Below are 25,574 nucleotides of genomic sequence, written 5' to 3'. Positions count from 1 at the left end.
TGTGTCTTCTTGATCCTGTTTTACCTTGAATCTATCTAACTTCTTTCCTTACATTCATTACACTGTATTGTAATTGCATATCAGTCACCCCCAGTACACTCAGCTCCTGGAGCACTGTGCTTCATTCTCATGTCCTTAGTGCCCATCATAGTATCGAACACAATACTGCCTGTTGAGGTACACACAAATTTCCTCCATTTACTCAGAAATATGTAAATACCTTGAATATATTATACACATGTGATCTCCATTTTTATCTTTATTTCTAATTCAAACTATTTCATTTTCCAGCAGTGCAATTCCTGGGCATGTATATCTTCAACCTGACTCTTTAGATATGTCTTGTTTTCTTCAGTAAGTGAGAAATGAATTCTCTAAACTCCTCATTGCTCAAGAAACTGCTTTAGGATTAAAAAGTTATAACGTAATTAAAATATATTTGAAACACTCATTACTACAAGCTTTTATATTTTCATTTTCAGAGGACGATTGTTTATCATTTCCACCAAAGCAGGATCTCTTGGCATTAACCTGGTAGCTGCTAATCGAGTGATTATATTTGATGCTTCTTGGAATCCGTCATATGACATCCAGAGTATATTCAGAGTTTATCGCTTTGGACAAACTAAACCTGTGTATGTATATAGGTTCTTAGCTCAGGTATGTTTATAATTTATATTCCTATTCCTTTTTCATATTGAAATGTTGGGGGAAACTGGTAATATTTGTGCAGTGCAGAATATACATGCTTTAGGGAGGCAAACAGTTGAAAACATCCTTCCTATACATGAAGCAGAGTAGTCAGTGTGGGCCTGTCATGATTTTCTGTTTTGTGCTTCATCCGTATCTATAATGCCAACATTCTCTGACTGAGATGGGTTTGATGCATAAACAGATTCAGCGTTTTCTTGCTGGTTCAGGGAAGTTAAACTTTTATAGTCCTTTAACTGAGTGTCCATAGAAAAGCCAATAATTAAATCTAATTTGCTTATAGACGTAAAGGTCAAATGGTTGTTGTTTTCAGTGGCCCCCAGAGTCTCTGAATTTGAAAGAGTGTGGGTAAATAAGAAAATAAGTAAGAAAACTTTAACTTGTAATGACAAATAATATAAAATGCTGTCTAGGTAAGACCATTAAAGTGATTACCTTTAAATATTAACTCAGGTATTTAAAAAACATACAGAGACTGAAATTGAAGAAAAAGAGTAAATCAAAGAGATGGATGCAGTTCAGGGCAATGCAGGTTTATAGAATCACATTGTACTTTTAACTGGTGCATCTGCTTTGGGAGCAGATGCTACCCTTTCCCCCTGCTTCCAAATCTGGGTTTGTCAACCAGAGGCTGCTTTTTATTGGTAAATCTTTGCTTATTTGATCTTGAGTGCATGATGTAATTGGTAACCTGCACAGGAAAATCCAGCCTACTATTTAAATGAAGAACTCCTTTATATTCTAATTTAGAATGCTAAATATGAAATAGATAGGACATTTTAGCCATGTTAATTTTCCTGAAATTATAGAAAGACTTGATATAAAGGCCATTTGTAGTGACTGCTGGGAGCTTATTTTAGTCCATTGAAAAGTAATTAAGCTGCTTTCTTGTATTCTTACTCAACCCCCTAAAATCTTATTTTATGTACTCTTTTATTTCTGTTTACCTTGGTATCTGACTGCTTTTCTACTTCTGCCAAGTTCAGAAATATATAAAGCAGCACATGAATCATATTAGTAAGATAATAGAGGATGATTTTTGTCAAGGCGAACTACACTGAACAAATGAAGTCTCATAAATTAAGTAGCATGGCTAATAAAATTTACTTTATGAGAGTTATTACTCTGAAGCTTTGCCATTTCATATTAACCAGTAACTATATTTCCAACTGATTAAGTTTTATATTTACAAATTTTATGTTTGCTTCTTTTTACAAAGGGAACCATGGAAGATAAGATTTATGATCGGCAAGTAACTAAGCAGTCACTGTCCTTTAGAGTTGTTGATCAGCAGCAGGTTGAGCGTCATTTTACCATGAATGAGCTTACTGAACTTTATACCTTTGAGCCAGACTTATTAGATGACCCTAATTCAGAAAAAAAGAAGAAAAGAGATACCCCCATGCTGCCAAAGGTAAACATCTTTAGATTATTAGCTCAAAAAAATTCATATGGACCAAGGAAATTTTACTATTATTGTAACAGTCATCTGACTAAGGCTGTATTTCCAAAATTTTCAAAGAGCATAAAACTGTTTAAATGAAGTGGTGCTTGGTTAGTTCTCCACAGAACAGCACAAAAACATAGTATAACTTGAAATACATATCTTAGGCCAAACAAAACGCCTACAGAAAGGTTTCTGGGTAGAAACCTTACAGAAAATATGGGGGTGGGCAAAAGTAGGTTTACAGTTTGTATGGAAAAGAGTACAATTGTTTTTAAAGATTTTGTTTATTTATCCTTAGAGGGGAAGGAAAGGGGAGAGGGAGAGAAACATCAATGTATGATTGCCTCCCGTGTGTCCCCCGCAGGGAACTGGCCCACAACCCAGGCATGTGCCCTGACTGGGAATTGAACTGTCATCCTTTGGTTTGCAGTCCCACACTCAATCCACCGAGCTACGCCAGCCAGGGCTACAATTTAATAAATAATAGTAAAAGAATAAACTATACTTCATGTACTCACAACTGTAAACCTACTTTTGCCCACCCTTGTAGTATGGATCTCTCTTAATAACCTCCAGTAGAGGGCGTACATAATTTTAAAATTATATGTGAAATTTAGCTGTCTCTTCCTTAACATTCTTTGCTGTTGTATAACAGTTAAGAATCAGCAAATGAAAGTGTCTCTTATTTGATGTTTTTTACTGTTATAAAGCAAGTAAAACTTGGAAAGGGACCTTAAAGGTAATTTAGTCAAGTCCTCTCATTCTGTAAGTAGGGAAACTTAGGATCAGAGACATTTAGTAACTTGCCTACAGTTTTTAGCTAATGAGGGACAGAGTCAAGAGTCAGGACTAGTCTCTACATGTCTTCTGGTTTGTTGTCCTTGGATAAGAAAACATTTTTAATATTAATATAGAAATTTAGTATGACAGTAGATACCACTTTGACTCTTTGAACATAACAGAAAACCATATGTTCTCTGAGCTAAATAAGGAATTTATATATTTAAACCTATTCTAGTTCTCTAAAAAGCCATTTTGGGAAGATGCTTTTCCTGTTGCCTTGGTTTCAAATTCAAGCACTTAATGTTCCACATATTTGCTAAGAGAATTGGGAAGGCAGCTCCTAGGTCATGGTGTCACTCTGTCAAAGTCATTTGAGTCATTTGTGAAAAAGTTCAAGTATATTAAACTCTTCATATGGTTGGACATGTTTAATTAAAATCAAAGTTTATAGGAATAATTGCTAGTGCTAAAGATAAATCAATTGATTTCTTTAATTTTAATGTACATGTCAATTAAAGTAACATGAACATTAAGTGTTCAGAAGTTTTAAAAATCATTTATCTATGTAAGCAAATTGTTTTTTATCATTGAGCTTTTTTTTTTTCTTCATTTAAAGTTCACTGTTAGAGCATTTAGGAAAGAAGTTTTGTGACAACCTCTGTCAAATCCCTTTGACTTTTTTAAAATTAATTTAATTTTTTTTTATTTAATACTTTCCCATTGCCATTTAGTCCTTTTACACCCTCCTTTCCCCAGCAATCACCACACTATTGTCCATGTGGCTTAGGCACCTGGGGACTTAAATCTACCATTTTTATATCACATTTAAAATCCTTTTTTAAAAAAGAATCAGTTCCAATTGCCATGATATGAAATATTAAATTGATAGTGATTGGGCTTTCTTTCTTAATTATACTATTACAGAATGTGAGTAGTATTCTTGGATAGTCTTCAGAAAATTTTCTGTAAGCAAACAAATTTGTTTACATACCTTTAAAAACACAAGCGCAAATGGAGTCATACCATACATATTATTATGCAATTTGCTCTTTTCACTTAGATTTTACTTGAACATCTTTCCATATTAATATGTATACCTCTACCTTATTTAAAAATACTGCATAGTGTTCATTTACCTTGTTTTGTTTAGCTCTTGTGTCTCCAATACCTTTTCTATCTGTTACTTAATTGTGTTTAGCAAAAACTACTCTTTTACAGACCTGCAAATATATTTATGTTTATAATTTTAAGGATAGTGAAATCCCTTTTCAATTTGAAAATGATCTTATATCTAAATAGCATATTTCCTAAAATTTCACTTATTATTAAGCTTTAACTTTTATGAGAAACAGTCCATGATTAGTAATATTTCTAATGGGAAGCAAACATTACACTTTGAAAAGGAGTAATTGATTTGAAGTTATTTGTTTATATGCTTAAATTCTGATTGTATGAAATCTGATAAATACTTATTGGTTATTTGTTGATTTGAGGTGTTCTGTGAGGGTGCACTAAGAAAAATAAGACTGTGCTTTGAAGAAGATTTTAAAAGTCAGCGGGAAAGAAATGCTATTTAATCATTATAGAATATCTGGAAAGAAACTGCGTGCTTTATAACGGCACTCTGAGTCGTCATAGATGTCATGCTTTTTGTATTTATAGACTTTACTGTGGTTTGACTTTGGTGCTGTTAGTCTTTGCTCAAGAACAAAAAGGAAAATGGTTATGGAATACTGTATTAGCACAAAGTATTTCCACTCTCCCACAGCTCCTCCCCAAAGGAAAACAATAGTTATCTATAGATTTCTTACTGGGTTTCTTCTTATTCTTTTGTTCAGATTATCTTCCATACTCCAGCAGCAACTGTAAAACTGATAGTGCTGTTTTCATTTCTGAGGTGAGGAAAGTAAGGCTTGGAGAGGTTATGTAATTCACCTAAGTTTATACATTTAATTAGAGGTGAAACTGGCCTTCAAACCAGGTCTGCCTAAATGGAAACCATGTCCTCTTAATCATCATACTTTATTGCCCCCTAAATGGAGATTAGAAAGTTAATTCCAAGTGTCAGAAACAAGGCAGAAGACCTGGGATTCCTAGAACTGAGTGGCATTTAGAATACTTTCTTTTATTTTAAATAAAGCTGGATTTTAAAATATACAGTGATTTCACAGACAATAGCATTGTGTGATATAACTGTTAAGATTGTATAATACAACCAGTTTAGCTCATGGCTTCTAAAGCTGTAAATTCCTCAAATTTATAGATGGCTATAAAGTTTACAAAGGTCTTTCTCATACAATATTTATTATTTGAAGAAACCGAAGCTTAGACAGTTTGTGATTACCCAAGGGCGCATGGCCAGTAAGTGTTAGAGCTAGAACTTAACCCAGCAGTTTTCAAATTGTATTCCCAAGATTCCCCAGGAGATCTGCAGAGGTGCTCCAGGGCTGCCCTGTGGCTGAGTAAGCAAAGAGAGGCCAGACAGGCAGCATTGCAAGCCCTGCATCCATTTCAGTCTTACTCCTTTTATCTCTCTTTATATATTTTATATATTGGGCTGCAAGGTAAGACTTCCTTTTTTTTTTAAGATTTTATTTTTAGAGAGGGGAAGGGAGGGAGAGAGGGACAGAGACATCAATGTGAAGCTTCCTCTCATGCACTCTACACTGGAGACCTGGGCCGTAACCCAGGCATGTATGTGCCCTGACTGGGAATCGAACCAGTGATCCTTTGGCTCGCAGGCCCACACTCAGTTGAGTGAGCCATACCAGCCAGGGCCATAAGATTTCGTTTAAAGAGGGCTGCTACTGCTTTTTAAAAATGTTTTTAAAACATGTAGTATATCATAGTCACAGTAACTACAACCTGTCAGGGATCTCAAAGGGAATACAATAAGGTACTTAGGAGATTTACCTAAAGAAGGTGATAATCCACTTGTGGAGAGACAAATAAACTATTACAAATCAAACAGTTAAGGCACGGAATGTTTTTGCTGTAGTATAATAGCACCCCTTATTCACGGTTTTGCTTTCTGCAATTTCTGTTACCCATGGTCAGCTGCAGTCTGAAAATATTAAATTTCCTCAGACATCAACATCATCATGGCTCAATTTTCCAGGGTCACCCAATGCAGATGATACTCCTGAAGTATTGTCAGAAGGTCAGTAGTAGCGTAGTGCTATATCACAATGCCTGTGCTATTCACCTCACTTTACTTTATCACATAGGCACTTTATCGTATCACGTCCACACAAGAAGGAGGGTAACTACAGTACAATAAGATATTTTGACAGAGCCCTGGCTGATGTGGCTCAGTGGATTGAGTGCCAGCCTGTGAACCAAAGGGTCACTGGTTCAATTTCTAGTCAGGGCACATACTTGGGTTGTGGGCCAGGTCCCCAGGAAGGGGGCATGTGAGAGGCAACCACACACTGATGTTTCTGTCCTTCTCTCCTTTCCTTCCCCTCTGTCTAAAATAAATAAATAAAATCTGAAAAAAAAAGATATTTTGACAGAGATCAACCATATTCACATAAGTTTTATTACAGTAAATTGTTGTAATTTTTCTATTTTATTATTAGTTATTCTTGTTAATCTCTTACTTTGCCTAGCTTATAATTTTTATACTTTATCATAGGTATGAATGTATAGGAAAAACACAGTATAGATTGGGTTTGATACTATCCACAGTTTCAGCCATCCATGGGATTCTTGAAACATCCTCCCTGTAGATAAGGAGGGACTACTATATATGCTTAAAAGGGGGAGGATGGGCATTCTGTTTTGACTGAAAAAGTCAGACAAACTGGTCCATAAAGGATGGTTAGGATTTCATTGTATTAGGGAATAATGAGGTGAGAAAGTAGGGTGAATAAATTGGACAGATAATGAGTTGAAATTAGGTGGGTATGGTGGGGTCAGCTTATGGAGAGCCATTTTGACTCTTTCTTGGAGAAGTTCAGGATGGGGAATTGACATTGGGAGGGCTTGAACTGATGCTGAAAATAGAAGCGGGTGATTGTTTGCATTTCTATGAGGCAGACGGTGAAGGCCCTTCAAGAACAGAAACAGAGGAAAAAATATGTGACAACACAGCATAGCAAGTTGTCGGAGTCTAAAGTAGTTAAAAATAAATAATGCAGTGTAAAGAAATAGCAGTAAAGTAGCAGTGAGTATGGAAAGAGGTGAAAACAGGCTGACCATGGACATTAAAGAGTTTGGACATTGTGTCATACAGGCTGTAAGATCTATTTAATGATTTGAAGCTCAAGACCAACATTAAATTTTTATGTTAGAAGAGTCACTTTCAGTATTAGTGTGCAGGATGGATTAGAGAAAAGAAAATGGATTTTAAGATCCTTGTTAGGAAGCTATTACAATTATCCACCTGAGAGAGGTCACGCAGTCCTGAAGTAAGGTGGTAGCAGTGGGGATGGAGAAGTTCCAGGCCCAGTGTAGGGACTTTAATGTTAACTTTGTTCCCTGGGCGTATATTTAGAATATTATGTAACTGTGCCCACTACTATTTGGTTTTTATTGCCTTTAACAAGAATTTGAAAATTGGTCCTCTCTGAAAATGGGTATAAAGTGGGTGTTTTTACATTCGTAGTGAGGGATTTCTTGGTATTTGAGCTTGCTCTTATTAAAGACATTTCAAAGTTGTTTCCTATTATTATGGTACCATTGCAAACACCTTCCTTTTTATACATAATTTTTAAAGATGAAAGACTGCTAAAAATGATACATTTTCATTTCCCCCTCAAATTGCTATTATCTAAATAATGATTAAATTGCATGCCTTTTTTACTTAATTCTTCTTTCTCCTTTGATAGTTCTGAAAGTGTTTATTTTCAGTGTACTTGCTATACAATTATTATATCTTTCTGCCTTATCACTTCCTGTTCAAGTCATTATTATATAATTCCTCTTCCTGTATTTCTCCTCTTGTTCACTTTCTTCTAGTTCTGCACATTGTAATTAAATATAATGTCAAGCTCAATTTATTAACCACCCGTTTCTTGTCTTTTCATTTTTGCAGCTCTTTAAAGGCAAGAATGATATGCTTTGCTACTTTTCTTTCATACATAGTGAATTATACAGTGCTAGCACTTTTATATGACCTTTCTTGAAATTTAGTCACCTTTACAGTGATATTTAACTGGACTTTATTGTTTCTTAGTGATCCATATATCATTGAAAAGTGGTGTTAGACTTAAACTTACATTTGCAAGCAGTAAAATGGAAATGAAGAGTGACTTGTCTGTCACAGAAGGTGTGTGAAAGCTAAAAAACTGGAGCTTTAATTCATGTCCTCAGTTCTATATACTGAGCCAGCTATCTTGGCCCTATTTGCCATTCCAGCCATGAATTATATTACTTTAAATCCTGTTGTTTGTTTGTTTGTTTGTTTTTACTGTTATTGGTGCTGCAGTTTTTCCTTTTTGGAAATTAATGGTCCTCTAAGGGATGTCTGCTTTCACCACTCTAATTCAACATAGTACTATAAGTCCTAGCTACAGCAATTAGACAAGAAGATGAAATAAAAGGCATCCGAAATGGAAAGGAAGCAGTAAAACTGTCATTACTTGCAGATGACGTAATATGGTATACAAGGAACCCTAAAGATTCCACATAAACAAATACTAAACCTAGTAAATGAATTTGGCAAAGTACCAGGATACAAAATATATGTCCAGAAATCAGTTGCATTTTCACACACCACTAATTAGCTATGAGAAAGGAAAACTAAGAAAAGCATCCCGTTTGTAATTCCTTCAAAAAATACATAGGAATATATTTAACCAAGCATGTAAAAGACCTGTACGTGGGAAATTATAAGACACTGAAGAAGATACAAATAAGTAGAAGCCTATACTTGTGTTCATGGATATGAAGAATTAACATCATTTAAATGTCCATATTACACAAAGCAATCTATAAAGTTACCAATTCCTATAAAGTTACCAATGACATATTTCATAGCACAAGGACAAATATTCAAAAATTTTATATGGAACCACAAAAGATCCCAAATAGGCACTGCAGTCTTGAGAAAGAGAAAAATTGGATGAATCACGCTTCCTGGTATCAAACTATACTACAAAACCATAGTAATAAAAACTGCATGATACTAGTATAAAAACAGATACATATATCAGTGGAATAGAATAGAGAACTCACACCTCTCTGGTTATTTAATACTTGACAAAGGAGGCAAAAGCATACAATGGGGTATAGATAGTCTATTGAATAAATAGTGTTGGGAATACTGGGAGAGGTAGATGTAAGAAAAATGAAACTAGACCATCTTATTACACCACACACAATAATAAACTCAAAGTGGATTAAAATTTAAATGTTAAACTTGAAACAAACATCTCAGAAGAAAACATACGCAGCAAAACCTTGGACATTTCCTATAGAAATACTTTTTCTGGTATAACTGTGGGCAAGAGAAACAAAGGAAAAAATAAGCAAGTGGGACTACATCAAACTAAAAAGTTATTACATAGCAAAGGAAGTCATTGTCAAAATGAAAAGTCAGCCCACTGAATGGGAGAATATATTCACCAGTGATAAATCTGATAAGGGGTTAATACCTAAAATTTATTTAAAAACTTGTATTACTAAACACCAAAAAGTAGAAAATTAAAAAGGAGGGAAAGGACCTGAATAGATACTTCTTCAAAGAGGACATGGAGATGGCCAGTAGACATGTGAAAAGATGCCCCATGTCACTAATCATCAGAGGGATACAAATGAAAACCACAATGAGGTATCACCTTACACCAGTCAGAATGGCTACCATCAATAAATCAACAAGTGTTGGTGAGGATGCCGATAAAAGGGAACCCAATGCAGTGTTGGTGGGAATGCAGACTGGTGCAGCCAGTGTGGAAAGCAGTATGGAGTTACCTCAAAAAGTGAAAAATGAAATTGCCTTATGACCCAGCAATTCCACTTCTGGGAATATGCACAAAGAAATGCAAAACACTTATTCAAAAGAATATATGCACCTCTGTGTTCACAGCAGTGTTATTAACAATAGCCAACATTTGGAAGCAGCCCAGGTGTCCACCAGTAGATGCATGGGTAAGAAAGCCATGGTACATGGTACACAGTGGAATACTGCTTAGCCATAAAAATGAAGTATATCTTAGCCTTTTGCAAGAGCATGGATAGACCTGGGAACCATTATGCTAAGTGAAATAAGCCGGTCAGAGAAAGACAAGTATCATGATTTCACTTACATGTGAAATCTAATGAAGAAAATAGAAACAGATTCATAGGTAGAGAACAGACTGACAGCTGTCAGAAGGGAGGGGGGATGTGGTGCTCAGTGAAAAAGGCGAAGGAATTAAGCAAAAAATAAAACAGACACAATACTATGGTGATTACCAGAGGAAAAGGAGGTTGGGGGGGAGGTAAAGGGGATAAATGGTGATGGAAGGAGACATGAGTTAGGGTGGTGAACACACAGTTCTGTTCACATGATTTATGGAATTGTACAGCTGAAACCATATAATTCTATTAACCAATGTCACCCCAGTACATTCAATTAAAGATATCAGAAAGAAATACAATGGTCTTCTAGTCTTGTAATCCTATTTCTTAGTATTGGTTTTAAGGTCTCTCTCAGATCATGTCTACAAAGAGTCTAAGCATGTATTTAGTTGTTTAGGGTAATAATGTTCCTCAGCTGTTTTGAAACTTCAACATGATCTAAACTTATGAATAGGTGTGACACAGGTTTATAATGATACATATTTGCTGAGTGATTCTTAACTGTTTTTTAAAGATTTTATTTATTTATTTTTAGAGGGGAAGGGAAGGAGAGAGGGAGAGAAATATCAATGTATGGTTGCCTCTCGGAAGTCCCCTGCTGGGACCTGGCCTGCAACCCAGGCATGTGCCCTGACTGGGAATTGAACCGCGATACTCTGGTTCGCAGTCCCGCGCTCAATCCACTGAGCTACACCAGCCAGGGCTCTTAACTGTTTTTTAAATATTAAGGTAATATCTAACCAAACCTCTTAACATTTATATAAATTATGTTAGGGAAAGTACCTTTTCTAGTAATAAACTTAAGAATTACACATATTACAGATGAAAATCTTGGTCGAGGTTATGCATCATAATATGATTAAATGGGTATATTGCTTAAGCTTTGTACCCTTTTATTAAGAAAACAAAAGTCCATAAAATGACATAGAAATATTTTTGCACTTCTTTTTTGTAGCCCTGTACTATGTGTGTCTTTTTAAACGTGGACTCTATGTTGGTAATTACAAGAAGAACAAACGGAGATTTAAACTAAAGTAACCAAAGTGAGGTTTTAGGTTTGCTTCCTGCCCCCTGATGTTGTGTCTGCACAGTTTTCTCCCTTTGTCTTTAGTCATTTACTCAAGTTTTAATACCCCAAAGCATAACTCAACAGGGATGTTACTGTTCAGTTTTATTAGCCAGCAGATGGTAGTGCAAGGTTGAACATTAGAGAGATATACTCCATTAAGATAATTTGGTGTGAAGTACAAAATAGCTAGTCAAGCTTATTTCAAGAACTTGCATACATTTACTTTGGAGAAAAAGAGATTCAACAGGGACCCATTTAATTGTGGGACAAGTATTAGTAACCTACAGCATAGTAACCACATGGTGGCATATGAACCCAATTTTTGTTGGTGTTGAAATGTACCTCTGAGGAGCCATGCTCAAAATTGAAGTATGTATGAGATTGAATGTCATCGTCTCCTGCTTCTCTGTGTCTTAAAACAAATTTCTGTGTTTGTATTCGCTGGCATAAAAATAACTATGTGAATAGGAATAGATCACCAGAAATCATAGTAAATTCTAGAGAAGTTGTTTCACTTCTACCATTTCTGTGTAGGTAACAAAAAGTCTCCTATTCAGTGTTGGCTGGAGTGGTTGATGCCAAGTAAAAAGAGCAAATAGTTTAAGTCGTGCTACTTTTCCAAGCAACCTACCAACCACCCTATTTTAGGGCATAATCTTAGGCAAACCATGTAAGCTTTCCAAGCCTCACTTCTCTTAATAAGATGAGAATGGGACCTACCTCACAGGAGATAATCCATGTAAAAGTATAGTGGATAGTGGATAGTAAGGGTTCATATGTTTGCTGTTATTTTCCTTCCATGGTTATTATTAAAATTGTCATTATACTTGGTTTATTTCTCTGAAACCAGTATAGACTTAAATTTCACAAGAGTGATATGAGGTCCTGATCCTTAGGAGAGGATTAAGCTTGGCATCACAGATTAATAGAAGATTAAAAATCATTTAGGGGCAGAGGCAGTAATCTCAGGTAGGTTACAGAAGAGGGAGGTATTTGAAGCTTAAATTCTTTTTTTTTAAAGATTTTATTTATCTTTAGACAGGAAGGGAAGGAGAGAAGGAAAGAAATATCATGTATGGTTGCCTCTCGTGAGTCCCCTGCTGGGAACTGGCCTGCAACCCGGGCATGTGCCCTGACTGGGAATCAAACCGCGATTGTGTGGTTCGCAGGCCCGCACTCAATCCACTGAGCTAAACCAGCCAGGGCTGAAGCTTAAATTCTTTTAGAGATCAATTATAATCAGAAGGAATATAATATTTAATTACTAGACATAGTTAAGTCACTTTGAATGATGTTAGCATGCATTTAACTGTCAAATGTTACCCTTTCTAGCCTTTAGGGTAATTTTTTCTTTAAATAATATGTACAATTTTAGAAGAATTGTCTATCTTATAGCCAGTTGGTACCTCTATAGTAATGTTTAAAAGTGAAGGAGTAGCCCTGGCTGGTGTAGCTCAGTTGATTGAGCATGGGCCTGCGAACCAAAGGATCGCAGTTCAGTTCCCAGTCAGGGCACATGCCTGGGTTGTAGGCCAGGTCCCAGCAGGGGACGCATGAGAGGCAACCACACATTGATTTAAAAAAAAAGGTGAAGGAGTGCTTCTAGGGTACCTCCCCAAACTACAAAATAAATACTTGTTAATAGACTGGCCATGCTTTATTTAAAGTGCTGCTCTGTATCTTATTTTGATTGTATCAAAACTAAGAAAAACTATCAAGGAGCGAAAGTGACCAAGTATTACAAGAAAAACATTTGGATTAAAGAGACCATTGTGCAAGTGATGCTCCTAAATTTCAGTCTCCCAATCCCTGGCATGTTCTTACAAATCACTGCTAATGGAAACATCAACATACATGAAGCTTCCTTGCTGGCAGAGTTGGGGGTGGAATGCAAGATTTCATTAGGGAGTATTTAGGGTAGACTTCAAGAAATATTTCCTTCTAACTTTTATTGAATTTATTGGGGTGACATTGGTTCATAAAATTATATAGGTTTCAGGTGTATAATTCTACAACACATCATCTGTATATCGTACTAGGTGTTCACTACCTCAACTCAAGCCCCCTCCCATCACCATTTATCCCCACTATGCCGTCTTCTACCTCCCTCACTCTTTCCCTCTGGTCATTACCATACTGTTTGCATGTGTCTGAGTTTTGGTTGTGTTTTTTTCTTTGCTTAATGCCTTCATCTTTCCACCCAGCCCTGCAATACCCTCTCCCCTCTGACAATTCTCAGTCTTTTTTCTGTGAGCCTGTTTTTATTTTGTTTGTTAGTTTATTTTGTTCATTAGATTCCACATATGAATGAGATCTTATGATATTTGGCTTTCTATGACTGGCCTATTTCACTTACATTAAAGCTCTCCAGGTCCATCCATGCTGTCACAAAGAGTAAGTAAGATTCCCTTCTTTGTAGCTGAGCGAAGTAGTTGTCAGTAACAGTAAGATTTCCCTCCTTTTAACAACCAAGTAGTATTCCATTGTGTAAATGTACCACAGCTTCTTTATCCACTCATCCATTGATGGGCACTTGGGCTGCTTCCAAATCTTGGCTGTTGTAATCATGTTGCAATGAGCATAGGGGTGCATATATTTTATTTATGTTTTTAAATTTTTTAAAGATTTTATTTCTTTATCTTCAAAGGGGAAGAGAAGGAGAGAAATATCCATGTATGGTTACCTCTCATGAGTCCCCTGCTGGGAACTAGCCTACAACCCAGGCATGTGCCCTGACTAGGAACCGAACCACGATCCTTTGGTTCGCAGGCCCGCGCTCAATCCACTGAGCTACACCAGCCAGGGCTATGTTTTTTAATTTTAAAGTTGATTTTAGAGAGACGGTAAGAGAGGGAGAGAGAGAGAAAGATGGGCAGGCGGAGGTGGGGAGGGAGAGCGAGAGAGAGAAATTGATGTGTTGCATTCGTCGGTTGGTTCTTTCATGTGCCCTGACTAGGTATCAAAGCTTGGTGTATTGGGATGACTCTGACCAGCTGAGCTACCCAGCCAAGGCGGCAGTGAATACATTCTCTCAAATTAGTATTTCAGGTTTCTTCGGATATATTCCCAGAAGTGGGATTGGTGGGTCATAATGTAGTTCCATTTTTTATTTTTTGAGGAAATTCCATAGTATTTTTCACTGTGGCTACACCAGTTTGCATTCCCACCAATAGTGCTCAAGGGTTCCCTTTTCTTCACATCCTCGCCAGCACTTGTTTATTGATTTATTGATGGTAGTTATTCTGACAGGTGTGAGATGGTATCTTATTGTGGTTTTCACTTGCATTTCTCTGGTGATTAGTGATGTTGAGCATTTTTTCATGTCTATTCATCCTTTTTTTATGATTGCTGTGTTTTATTTTCATGCTGTTCAGCATCCTTATAACCATTACTTTGAACTCTGGTTCTGATCAATTGCTTGCCTCCATTTCCTTTAGCTCTTTTACTGAAGATTTCTCTTGTTTTTTTTTTCATTTGTGGCATGTTTGTCTCCCAGTTTTGGCTGCCTCTATGTTTATTACTATGTATTAGATAGATCTGCTTTGACTCCTAGTCTTGGTGGGGTGGCTTTATGTTATATGTATCCTGTGGAGTCCAGTAGTCCAGTCTCCTTGGTCACCTGAGTTGAGTGTTCCGGAAATGTCCCTTGTGTGTGGGTTATGTGGGCCCTTCTGTTGTAATTCAGTCTTGATTGCTCTTGGACCATTCATGAGTGGAATCAGCCCTCAGGCTGGCAGACTGTGAGGTTCAACCCAGACCACAGCATGTGAGCTGCTGTGCAGATGCTGACCACACAAAGCAGAATTCGCCTCAGCGGGTTCTGGTGTGTGCCGGCATCTCTCTTTGGATTTGCCACCTGTGAAGCTCATTGGATTCAGCTCTGATAATGTTTGTAACTGGCCACTGGGTGTTTTGGTTTTGTGGCCTCATCAGAGGGACTGTGATGCAGAATAATGCCACAGGCTACTTGTGACTGGCCCTGGGCAACCTGTTTGGAGCTACAAGCGTTCCACAGTTTGTGGCTCCCTCTGCTGGGCCTGGGTGCCTGTGGGAAGGACCATCCTGTGCATCAGGGCTGGCTTTTAGCAGCACCGGGCTCAGGTGCCACATCAGTGAAAGTCTCAATCACCTTGCTAACTGCCTCTGCCTGTTATGCTGAGTCACTGAAAGAGCTTCTGGTGGTACTGGAGTTGTAGGAGGTGTGTTGTCAGTCACCAGGTTAGAGCAGGTGATATTCTGCAGCATGATACAGATTCAGTCTCAGGGCCAGTGCTTGGTCTGAGGCCACTCAGTAAATGTCCTTGGGTATACCAAGTCTTTGTGCCACTTGCTGGTTGCTTGCACATTTGTTTTGGAATGGGGTTTCAGTGAATCATCAGGGCTCAGCCAACAGAGTTTATCAGGCCCAAAGACCAAATTTAGTTGTGTTAAAGCCAGGGCTTTCCTCTGGTGGGGCATGTGTGGGAAAAATGATCCCTGTCTTAGAGCCACACAAGTCGTTTTGTCCCAGGTTGCACCAGGAAGAGATGGAGCTCCGCAGGGTCAGGCCTTCACGAGTCAAGAGGATAGGGTAGTACATCTCCTGTGATGGAGAGGTGCTAGTTAGACAACTTGGAATGTTGGGGGGCTGTGGCCCCCTTCCCAGAGCCACAAAACTCAGTCTGTCCCAGATTTTGTGTGGACTTTGGCAGGGCGGAGCTACTAGGAGTCAGGTGGGTGGGACTAGCAGAGCTCCCATGATGGGGAAGCTCCATTCAGGTTCACAGGAAAGTCAGGGTAATGGCCCCTGCCCAGAAGCCACATAACTCAATCACTGAGAATCTCTAAGTCAGCAGAGACTTCTACATCCTGTCCAAGAAAGCTGATTCCTCAGCAGAGCGTAAGTTCTGCTGTGTGTGTGTGAGAAGGAATCTTTAGGGTGGGCTCTTATTTTTCCCCAATATGATGTAACCCAGAGGGGAGTGCTTCATCCCAGGGAGGTGGCATCTGTGGTGTGGGACAGTGACTCAGCACAGGGATCCTAATGGCTGTTCCTTCAGCTCTCTCCCCTGAGCCATAAACCCCAGATGCTCCTCACATAACTCTAGTCCACTCCACCCTCCCTCTGTTGGGGCCCAGAGTGAGTGGCTAGAGACAAAAATTTTGTGTGTTGGCCCTTCAGGAATGCACCTGTGTCTCTAGCAGACTCCTATCTCTCCCCAGTGGACAGGAGCCCAGCTTTCATAGCCAGAAGTTACCTGGGCTCCTCTTCCAGACTTTGATGCTCTGGACTGCAGAGCCCAGCTTTCTGTTGAGACCCCAGCATCTCAGGGGAACCCCACAGCTGAAATGTCCTTCTAGAATGTTAGTCGTGGCCCGTGAGCTTGGCAGCCTTTTTCATGTCTCCGCCCTCCCTACCAGTCTCGATGTGGCCTCTCCTGTAAATCCTTGGTTATAAGACTTCTGTTCAGCTAGATTTCAGTTGGTTATTTTCTCTAATTTAGTTGTAATTCCACTTGGGTCCTGGGAGAAGGTGAGTATAACTACTTCACCAACATTTCTGGAAGTATCTCCTTTTGAAGTACTAGAAATATCTGCTACTCAAGATCATGGTAATTCTGAAATTTGAAATACCAGGTCTGTCTTTAGTAAATGCTCAATAAAATGAATGAAGTGGTGAGAACTTTTTGGCTTACTAGACAAATGAAAAGATTTATCTGTTCTCTTTAGATTATGAGCCTCCTACCAGTGTACGAGAGCAGGGAGTGTGTCAGTGCATCTTCATCACTGTATCCCTGGCACCAAGAATAATACCTAGCCATAGCAAGTATTCAATTAAAAATGCAATATGTGAAAAAAAGAAATTTATGTCCTAAAATTGAAAGCTGACCATTAAGCCAATGATTTACATGCCTTTAAGTAGCCTTTTTCCTTGTGTGTAGTCATTGGACTAATCTGCAGCTTGGTAAAAATGCTGATTCCTGACCTTATCCATGATGTACTGCATCAGGATCTGGGTGTGGGCCCTAGGAATCTATTTGTAACACATTTCACCACTGTTGTGGGTACATGCTATGTAGTGGCATGACTTGCCTTTATAATCATTATCAGTTAAACGTTTGAATTTAACATAATAACGAACAGTAGCTAACACTGGGTGCTCTTTATGCCAGGTACTGCATTGAATCTTAATCTTTATAGCCACCTTACAAAGCCAGTGCAGTTTATTTGTAATTTATAGATGATGAAATTATGGCATGGGTAAGTGGTAGCACCTGCCTTGGATCTCTGTGCTGACATTAACACGTCATACGATTAGACCTTTGGAAGAAGTAAATTGAGACATTCTCCTTTGATTTGACTTCACACTTTTTTATATCCAACTGTTTCCACTGGTTTTATGTTGAGATAAAATTGACATATGAGTACAACATAATCATTCTACATATGTATATATTACAAAGTGATCACCACAGTTAGTCTAGTTAACATCCAGAGTAGTGTCGTCTCGATGTTACATCACTGGAACTTACTCATTTCTTTTTTTATTATTAGTCTCACACAAGGACGTGCTCATGGAGTTTAGAGAGAAGGGAAGGGAGGGACAGAAGTGGAGAAACATTGATTACTTGCCTCTCATACATGTCCCGACCAGGGACAGAACCCACAACGTAGGTGTGTGCCCTGATCGGGAATCAAACCTGCAACTTTTTCATTAACAGGATGATGCTCCAATTAACTGAGCCTCATTGGCCAGGGCCAGAACTTACTCATCTAATAACTGGAAGAAAGTACTCTTTGACAAACATTTCTCCATTTCACAGATACACTCCCAGCTCCTGATAATCACAACTCTAATTTCTATTAGTTCATCTTTTCAAGATTCCAAATATAAGTGAAAAGATAGGGTGTCTTTCTCAGTCAGACTTACTTCACTTAGCACAATACATTCCAGGTCTGTCTATGTTGTTGGCTGCATAATATTTCTGTGTGTATGTGTGTAATTTTCTTTATCCGTTCATCCATCAGTGGACACATAGCTTATTTCCATGTCTCAGCTATTGTAAATAATGCTGTGGTAGATAAGGGAGTGCAGATACCTTTTCAAGTTAATGTTTTCATTTATTTTGGGTAAATACTCAGAAGTGGGTCTAGCCTTAATTTATTTTATTTTATTTTTTATTATTATTATTATTTTTTACCCCTGTCCCGGCACTTGAGGATAGAATCGGCGGACTGGAAACGGTTGGCACCGAAGACATGACGCCAAGGGGACTACAGCCCTTTCCCTCCGTACATTACTGGGATTAGCCTTAATTTTTTGAGGAGCCTCCATACTGTTTTTCCATAGTGGGTGCACACTGGTTTACAGTCCCATGAACAGTGCACTAAGGTTCCATTTTCTTCACATCCTCACACTTTCTTCTTAATATTGTGGGTTCATGGAAAGGCATTTTTAATGTTACTAAAGTATGTAATATTGGAGACTATAGATTTCATCATCTAGTCCCTGCAAAATCTTATGATGGTGTAGCTGGTCCTAGTCCTCCTTAATGATCTTCGATGCTGAACTTACTGTCCTTCAGCCCAGAGTCAGTATACCATGGCGGTTAAAAGCAGGGGCCTTTAGGCAAGGCCATCTGGGTTTGAATATTGACCTAATTCAAGTTATTTGACTTATCTATGCCTTGGTTTTTTGATGTATAATTCTGAAAAATTGATGTCTCTTCTAAAATCTCACCCTCCTTATTTTTATCTCCGTTTGAGGCTGTTATTACTGAATGCCTGCCCTTCTGCTTTTAGCTTCCACATCTTTTAGCTTCTCTTTTGCATTTCCTAGCTCTTTATCCTCTCCTGCCATCTTATGGAAGAGCGCCTTGGTCTGAACTCCTAGATCATTAAGTTATTCTTCAGCTGTACCTCTACTATTTATACTGTACATTGAGTTATTTACTTCACTGGTTGTGTTCATCCCTAATATTTTATTTTGACTCATTTTAGATAATTTTTTGTTTTATATTGAAAATGTCTTCCCTTGTTTCCTTGAGTATACATGTCATGCTTATTTTGAAGTTTTGGTACTGTATCTTTTTCAATAACTCTGCTTCAGATTATTTGTGGTGCCAGTTTCTTGTCACCCCAGGGATGTGTGTGTGTGTGTTAGTAAGTTCCTAGAATTCATGTGTTTTCTTTCTGTAGTTCGTGTAGGTTGGTTGTGGGGGAGGGAGCCAGCAGCCCATGCTGATTCATGGTCTTAGAAATCTCAACAGTACTATGAGCCTAACAGTAGTATATACTTCTTCACGTTCTTATGAAAATTAAGGTAGGCCCTAGCTGGTGTAGCTCAGTGGATTGAGCGCAGGCCTGTGAACCACATGATCTCGGTTCAATTCCCAGTTGGGGCACATGCTTGAGTTGCGGGCCAGTTCCCAGCAGGGGACTCACGAGAGGCAACCACCTCTCCCACCATTCCGCCCTTTTCGTTTATGTCCATGTGTTACAAGTTTTTTAGATTCTATATTTCCCATACTATTCTTGCCCTCCCCCCGTCTATTTTCTACCTACCATCTGTGCTACTTATTCTCTGTACCTTCACCCCCCCTTCTCCTCCTCCCACTCCCCTGTTGCTAACCCTCCATGTGATCTCCATTTCTATGGTTCCACTCCTGATCTAGCTGTCCTTTAAGATTGCTTTTGGTTTAGGTGTGGTTGTTAATAACTGTGAGTTTGCTGTCCTTTCACTGTTCATATTTTTCATCTTCTTTTTCTTAGATAAGTCCCTTTAGCATTTTATATAATAAGGGCTTGGTGATGATGCACTCCTTGAATTTGACCTTATCTGAGAAGCACTTTATCTGCCCTTCCATTCTAAATGAAAGTTTTGCTGGATAAAGCAATCTTGGGTGGAGGTCCTTGCCTTTCATGACTTGGAATACTTCTTTCCAGCCCATTCTTACCTGTAAGGTCTCTTTTGAGAATTCAGCTGACAGTCTGATGGGAAGTCCTTTGTAGGTAACTGTCCCCGTATCTCTTGCTGCTTCTAGGGTTCTCTCCTTCATTTGAATCTTGGCTAATGTAATGATGATGTGCCTTGGTGTGTTCTTTCTTGGGTCCAACTTCTTTGGGACTCTCTGAGCTTCCTGGACTTCCTGGAAGTCTATTTCCTTCACGAAATTGGGGAACTTCTCCTTTATTATTTGTTCAAATAGGTTTCCACTCATGGCTGTTCCTTTTCCCCTTCTGGTACCCCTATAATTCGGATGTTGGAATGTTTAAAGATATCCTGGAGGTTCCTAAGCCTCTCCTCATTTTTTTGAATTCTTGTTTCTTCATTCTTTTCTGTTTGGTTGTTTCTTTCTTCCTTCTGGTCCACTCCCTTGATTTGAGTCTCAGTTTCCTTTCCATCACTATTGGTTTATTGTGCATTTCCCTTCATTTCAATTAGTTTAGCCTTCATTTGTTCCTCTAATTTGTGACTAAAATCAACCAATTCTGTGAGCATCCTGATCACCAGTGTTTTGAACTGTGCATCTGATTGATTGGCTATCTCTTGGTTGCTTAAAATTATTGGCTCTGGGGCTTTGAGCTGTTCTTGAGCCATAATGTTTTGGTCTATTCATGCCTGTTTCGTATGAGGGGCAGAGCCTTAGGTGTTCACCAGGGCGGGGCGACCCAGTTGCTGGGTTGTGATGCTATATGTGGGGGCAGGGCCAGAGAGGGACATTGGGGTTTGTTCTGGCTCTCTTGGATTTCTGTCCCTTTTGCTGCTTCCTGCAAGCAAATTGGGCCTCACTGGTGTCAGCTCCCGGGTGTGTGGGCCTGTGCACCCTCCAGGATCCTGTGGGTCTCTCCAACAAACTCTCTGAGCCTGGGAGCCTCTCCTGGTACCTCAACTCCAAAAGTCTTTCCAATTAGTGCTTTCAGGCTCTAATTCTCGCTGCTGGGGCCCTAGCCTGAGTGCTGTATCTGCACTGTTCAGTATGGTACCTAGTGACTAATGAGCACTTGAAAATGTGATTAGCATGACTGAAGAACTATAATATTAAGTAATTAAAATGTAGCTAGCCATGTGTATCAACTGGCTCTTAAATTAGAAAGCACAGGCCTTCATTCCCCTCCACCTACACCCTCCCTGCCCCACCATTCTCCCCCCCTTAGTTTATAGCCACATGTCTCAAGTTCTTTGGATTCTATATTTCCCCCACTATTCTTGCCCTCCCCCCTATCTATTTTCTACCTACCATCTATGCTATTTTCTGTGCCTTCTCCCCCCCCCTTCTCCCCCTCCCATCCCCCTGTTTCTAACCCTCCATGTGTTCTTCATTTCTATGGTTCCACTCCTGATCTAGCTGTCCTTTAAGATTGCTTTTGTTTTAGGTGTGGTTGTTAATAACTGTGTGTTTGCTGTCCTTTCACTGTTAATGTTTTTCATCTTCTTCTTCTTAGATAAGTCCCTTTAGCATTTCATATAATAAGGGCTTGGTGATGATGAACTCCTTGAACTTGACCTTATCTGAGAAGCACTTTATCTGTCCTTCCATTCTAAATGAAAGTTTTGCTGGATAAAGCAATCTTGGCTATAGGTCTTTGGATTTCATGACTTGGAATACTTCTTTCCAGCCCCTTCTTGCCTGTAAGGTCTCTTTTGAGAAATCCGCTGACAGTCCGATGGGTACTCCTTTGTAGGTGACTGTCCCCTTATCCCTTGATGCTTCTAGGATTCTCTCCTTCATTTTGGTCTTGGCTAATGTAATTAGGATGTGCCTTGGTGTGTTCCTTCTTGGGTCCAATTTCTTTGGGACTCTCTGAGCTTCCTGGATTTCCTGGAAGTCAATTTCCTTTGCCAGACTGGGGAAGTTCTCCTTTATTATTTGTTGAAATACGTTTTCCACTCGTGGCTGTTTCTTTCCCCCTTCTGGTACCCCTATAATTCGGATGTTGGAACGTTTAAAGATGTTCTGGAGGTTCCTAAGCCTCTCCTCATTTTTTTGAATTCTCATTTCTTCATTCCTTTCTGGTGGGATGTTTTGTTCTTCCTTCTGGTCGATTCCATTGATTTGAGTCCCAGTTTCCTTTCCATCACTATTGGTTTCCTGTGCATCTCCCTTCGTTTCAATTAGTTTAGCCTTCATATGTTCCTCTAATTTGTGACTATGTTCCTCTAATTTGTGACTACAATCTACCAGTTCTGTGAGCATCCTGATAAATAGTGTCCTGAATTGTGCTTCTGAGAGGCTGGCAATTTCTTGGTTGCTTAGAGTTATTGGCTCTGGGACTTCGAGTTCTTCTTGCACCATCTTTTGGGCTGTCCGTGCCTGTTCCATAGCAGGATCAGAGCCCTAAAGTGTTCACTAGAACAGGGCAACTAAGTTGCTGGGTTGTGATGCTGTATGTGAGGGCGGGGTCAAAGAGGGACTATGGCGTCCTTTCTGCCGCCTGCCGCCGTGGCCCTCACCGGTGCCGCAGTTGCTGCTGTCACCGGGCCCACGCGTTCTGTTCCACTGCTCGCGAGTGTGCCACCGCCGCCAGCCCTCGCCCCCTGGGGCCTGCGTGGTCCGTCTCACTGTGCGTGAATGTGCACCCACGGTCAGTCTGCCCCGCACCCCAACTGTTTCTGGGCTGCCTGCGCGCCTGGGTCGGGGGACCTGTCCTGCCCGACCCTGCTCGCTGCTGGCTCCGCCCCTCTTACCGTCCCCGTTGAAGGGTTAGATGTAGTCGGACTTCCGTATAATTCAATTTTCTGTCCTTTGGTTGTGTCTTTGTTTCTCCAAACCTTTGTTGTATTCAAACTTGGTTGTGGCAGAAGGCACAGTGTTTCCACCTATGCCTCCATCTTGGTGGAAGTCCTATATATTTTTGTCATTTAAATTAAATCCTGCCCTTAAACTTTTTTCTGAAATTCAGAAGGCCAACACAGGTCTTATTACAAAATTAGTTGATTTCAGGAAAATTATATCAGTGTTTATATTTTAAGCAGTGTTTTGATGAAATTGTTGTAGAGAGAAACCCAGGAAGCAAGGCTCTATGTGTTTTCACTTTTTACAGTTTTATTTAGGGGAGTTCAGAAGGACATAACTAACACGTATGAATGATGAGTAGTCCTGAAATAATTCAGGTACTTGGGGGCCACAATATCTGTTTATTAATATCCTCCTACAGTGCGTTGCTCAGTTGGTTAGGGTGGCTTACGCAAATATGTTGTGTAACATTTCCAGGAGTAGGAGTGGTGGAAAATTGAAGCTGACATACTTTTAGGGGAATTAAGTAGGAGAATGTCTCACTTTTGTCTCTTCATTTACTGATGTTTCCATGCCCATGCTTTTTATATCAAGTTTAATAGTTTGGCCCTAAGGGAAAATAAAGTGTGAGAGAAATTTGGTTAATGTACAAATCACTAGATGGCCTTATTTGTTATTTTTTACCACTTTATCTTTTTGTGTTTTCTTTAAGATGTAATTTGGACTGCCACATAGCCGCATTCATGCCTATTTTGTATATCTTCCATTTCCTGTTTATAGCATACTTATAGTTGAGTTAGAGGATATAACAGTGTTTATGGAAATGTAGAGATAACATGAACCGAGAGTTGAATTCCAGTTCAGGCTCTGCTTGAAAAGCTGTAACCTCTCGAAAGTTACACTCCTTTAAAATCTAGACCAACACTCTACTTCACAATGATTGGTATGTGGCATGTGTTGTAATAATGGATAATTAATTTTTAAAGGTTAAATGCTAAATATAGTATCTACTTCTTTAAATGTTAAATTGAATACAAAACATTCCTATCAAAGGAGACTCTGACTTTTACCCTTCACCAAAGTTATTCCTGCCTTTTCTTTCCTTGGAAGTGACAAGTTCTATAGTTGTCACTATCTTATTCATATCTACAGTTTGGGAATCTGGATATATTTATAAATGTTCTTTGGCAAAGGTTATGTGCTCTTGACCTGAAAAATCTGATGCGAGCTGCTATGTGAACTTCATTCAATAGCTCTCCGGTTACTTATCAAATATGTTGAAGTTTTTTCCAGTGCAGTCTGGGCAGAAACAGGCTTCAAATTTGAAAGTAGAAACTTTTTTCACCAGTAATATTCAGTTGGTTTTTTTTTTTTTTTTACTAAGAATCTAGACTTATTTAGGTAATAAAAGGAATTCTTCATAGCTTTTTGAGTGGGTCTTATGGCACTTAAGTATTCTAGTGACATTTTATTTCCAGATATTATAAAACTGAAATTCAAAGTGATGGCAAGCAAAATATTTTGAAACATGGCAAACCCCCACCCCCACCCCCAGGCAAAGCCTTGATTGTTTTTTAAAAATTTTATTTTCAAGGTTGAATTTCAGAATTAATTAGATGGGAATTTTTGTCAGCTTGCCAAATACTTTAAACTTCTACATAAATTAACTTCAACTTTTAATTTATCATTAACTTTGTTTTATTAATTGAACTAGTCATTTTTAAAGCTTAAACTAATTTACATTGTTAGCTAGAATATAGCCCATGCTTTTCCCAGCTTGTAAGCCTTCTCACTTATTTAAGGGAAAAATAAAGTTTAGACAAAGAAAAGTAAAGGTACACATTTGGATGTAATTTAAACCTCATTTTGATGACTGTTGGCCTAGTGATTATAGATTCTGTTCCAGTATTGTTTTCAATAATAGTGTTACTATAGCAACTAATATAAATGCATGCTTCAAGGGGAAAAAAAAAAAAAAAAACCCTCTCCACCGATTGTGTTGTATATTGGGATGAAATTTTTCTTTATTAACTTTTGTAACTTGCCCTAGACTTTGCAAAGCTGTTTTTCCCAAAGAAATATTCAGAGGATCCTGTTACAAATACGTTTTTGCCCTCTTAATCACATCATCTGTTTCTTGTATTGACAGCATGCAGCAATTAATTTAAAAGGGAAAAGATGTAGAAAGAGTTTGTTTCAGAAATCCTGTATCTTCTCTTTCTTATTTGTGCTTCATGCAGTACTCTGGAGGAAAGAACACTTTCTTCTCTTCTGCTCTGAACTGTGTAAATGAATTGTGTTTTTGTAAAAGTTCGTTACCTTACATGTAATGTCTTGCCTTTGTTAAAATGAAGATTGTGGGAAAACATACTTGTTAAAGTCCTTGAGTTTTATCGGCATAATTATTGTACGAACAAATGGCTGAAATATATTAAAATTCATCCATTACCTGTTTCATTGCAGATTTGGTAATTTATAAAAGTGACTTAAATGTCTTAGTAAACCCTTAGGAGAAAAATAAATAGATGATAAAGTATATCTATGTAATATGCCTTGCGGCTTT

At 38.6% G+C, this 25,574-nt stretch overlaps 1 protein-coding gene and 1 pseudogene across 1 annotated transcript in view; one reads left to right on the top strand and one right to left on the bottom strand.

Moving 5' to 3' along the window:
* Positions 1-25,574, top strand: part of LOC118996745 (transcriptional regulator ATRX) — a 52,704-nt gene that overhangs the window by 15,741 nt on the left and 11,389 nt on the right. Inside the window, exons 2-3 of the mRNA XM_037060298.1 lie at positions 483-660; positions 1,931-2,125. Coding sequence (XP_036916193.1) covers positions 1,937-2,125 — 189 coding nt within the window. The 5' untranslated portion in view covers positions 483-660; positions 1,931-1,936. The remainder of the gene's footprint in view (positions 1-482; positions 661-1,930; positions 2,126-25,574) is intronic.
* Positions 18,476-18,600, bottom strand: LOC118996762 (uncharacterized; annotated as a pseudogene).

Source organism: Sturnira hondurensis, unplaced genomic scaffold, assembly GCF_014824575.4.
Source record: "Sturnira hondurensis isolate 20B ecotype Veracruz unplaced genomic scaffold, ASM1482457v3 Scaffold0011576, whole genome shotgun sequence".
Lineage (NCBI taxonomy): Eukaryota > Metazoa > Chordata > Mammalia > Chiroptera > Phyllostomidae > Sturnira > Sturnira hondurensis.
Note: the sequence above shows the minus strand (reverse complement) of the source record. Positions and strands in the feature narration are given on the sequence as shown.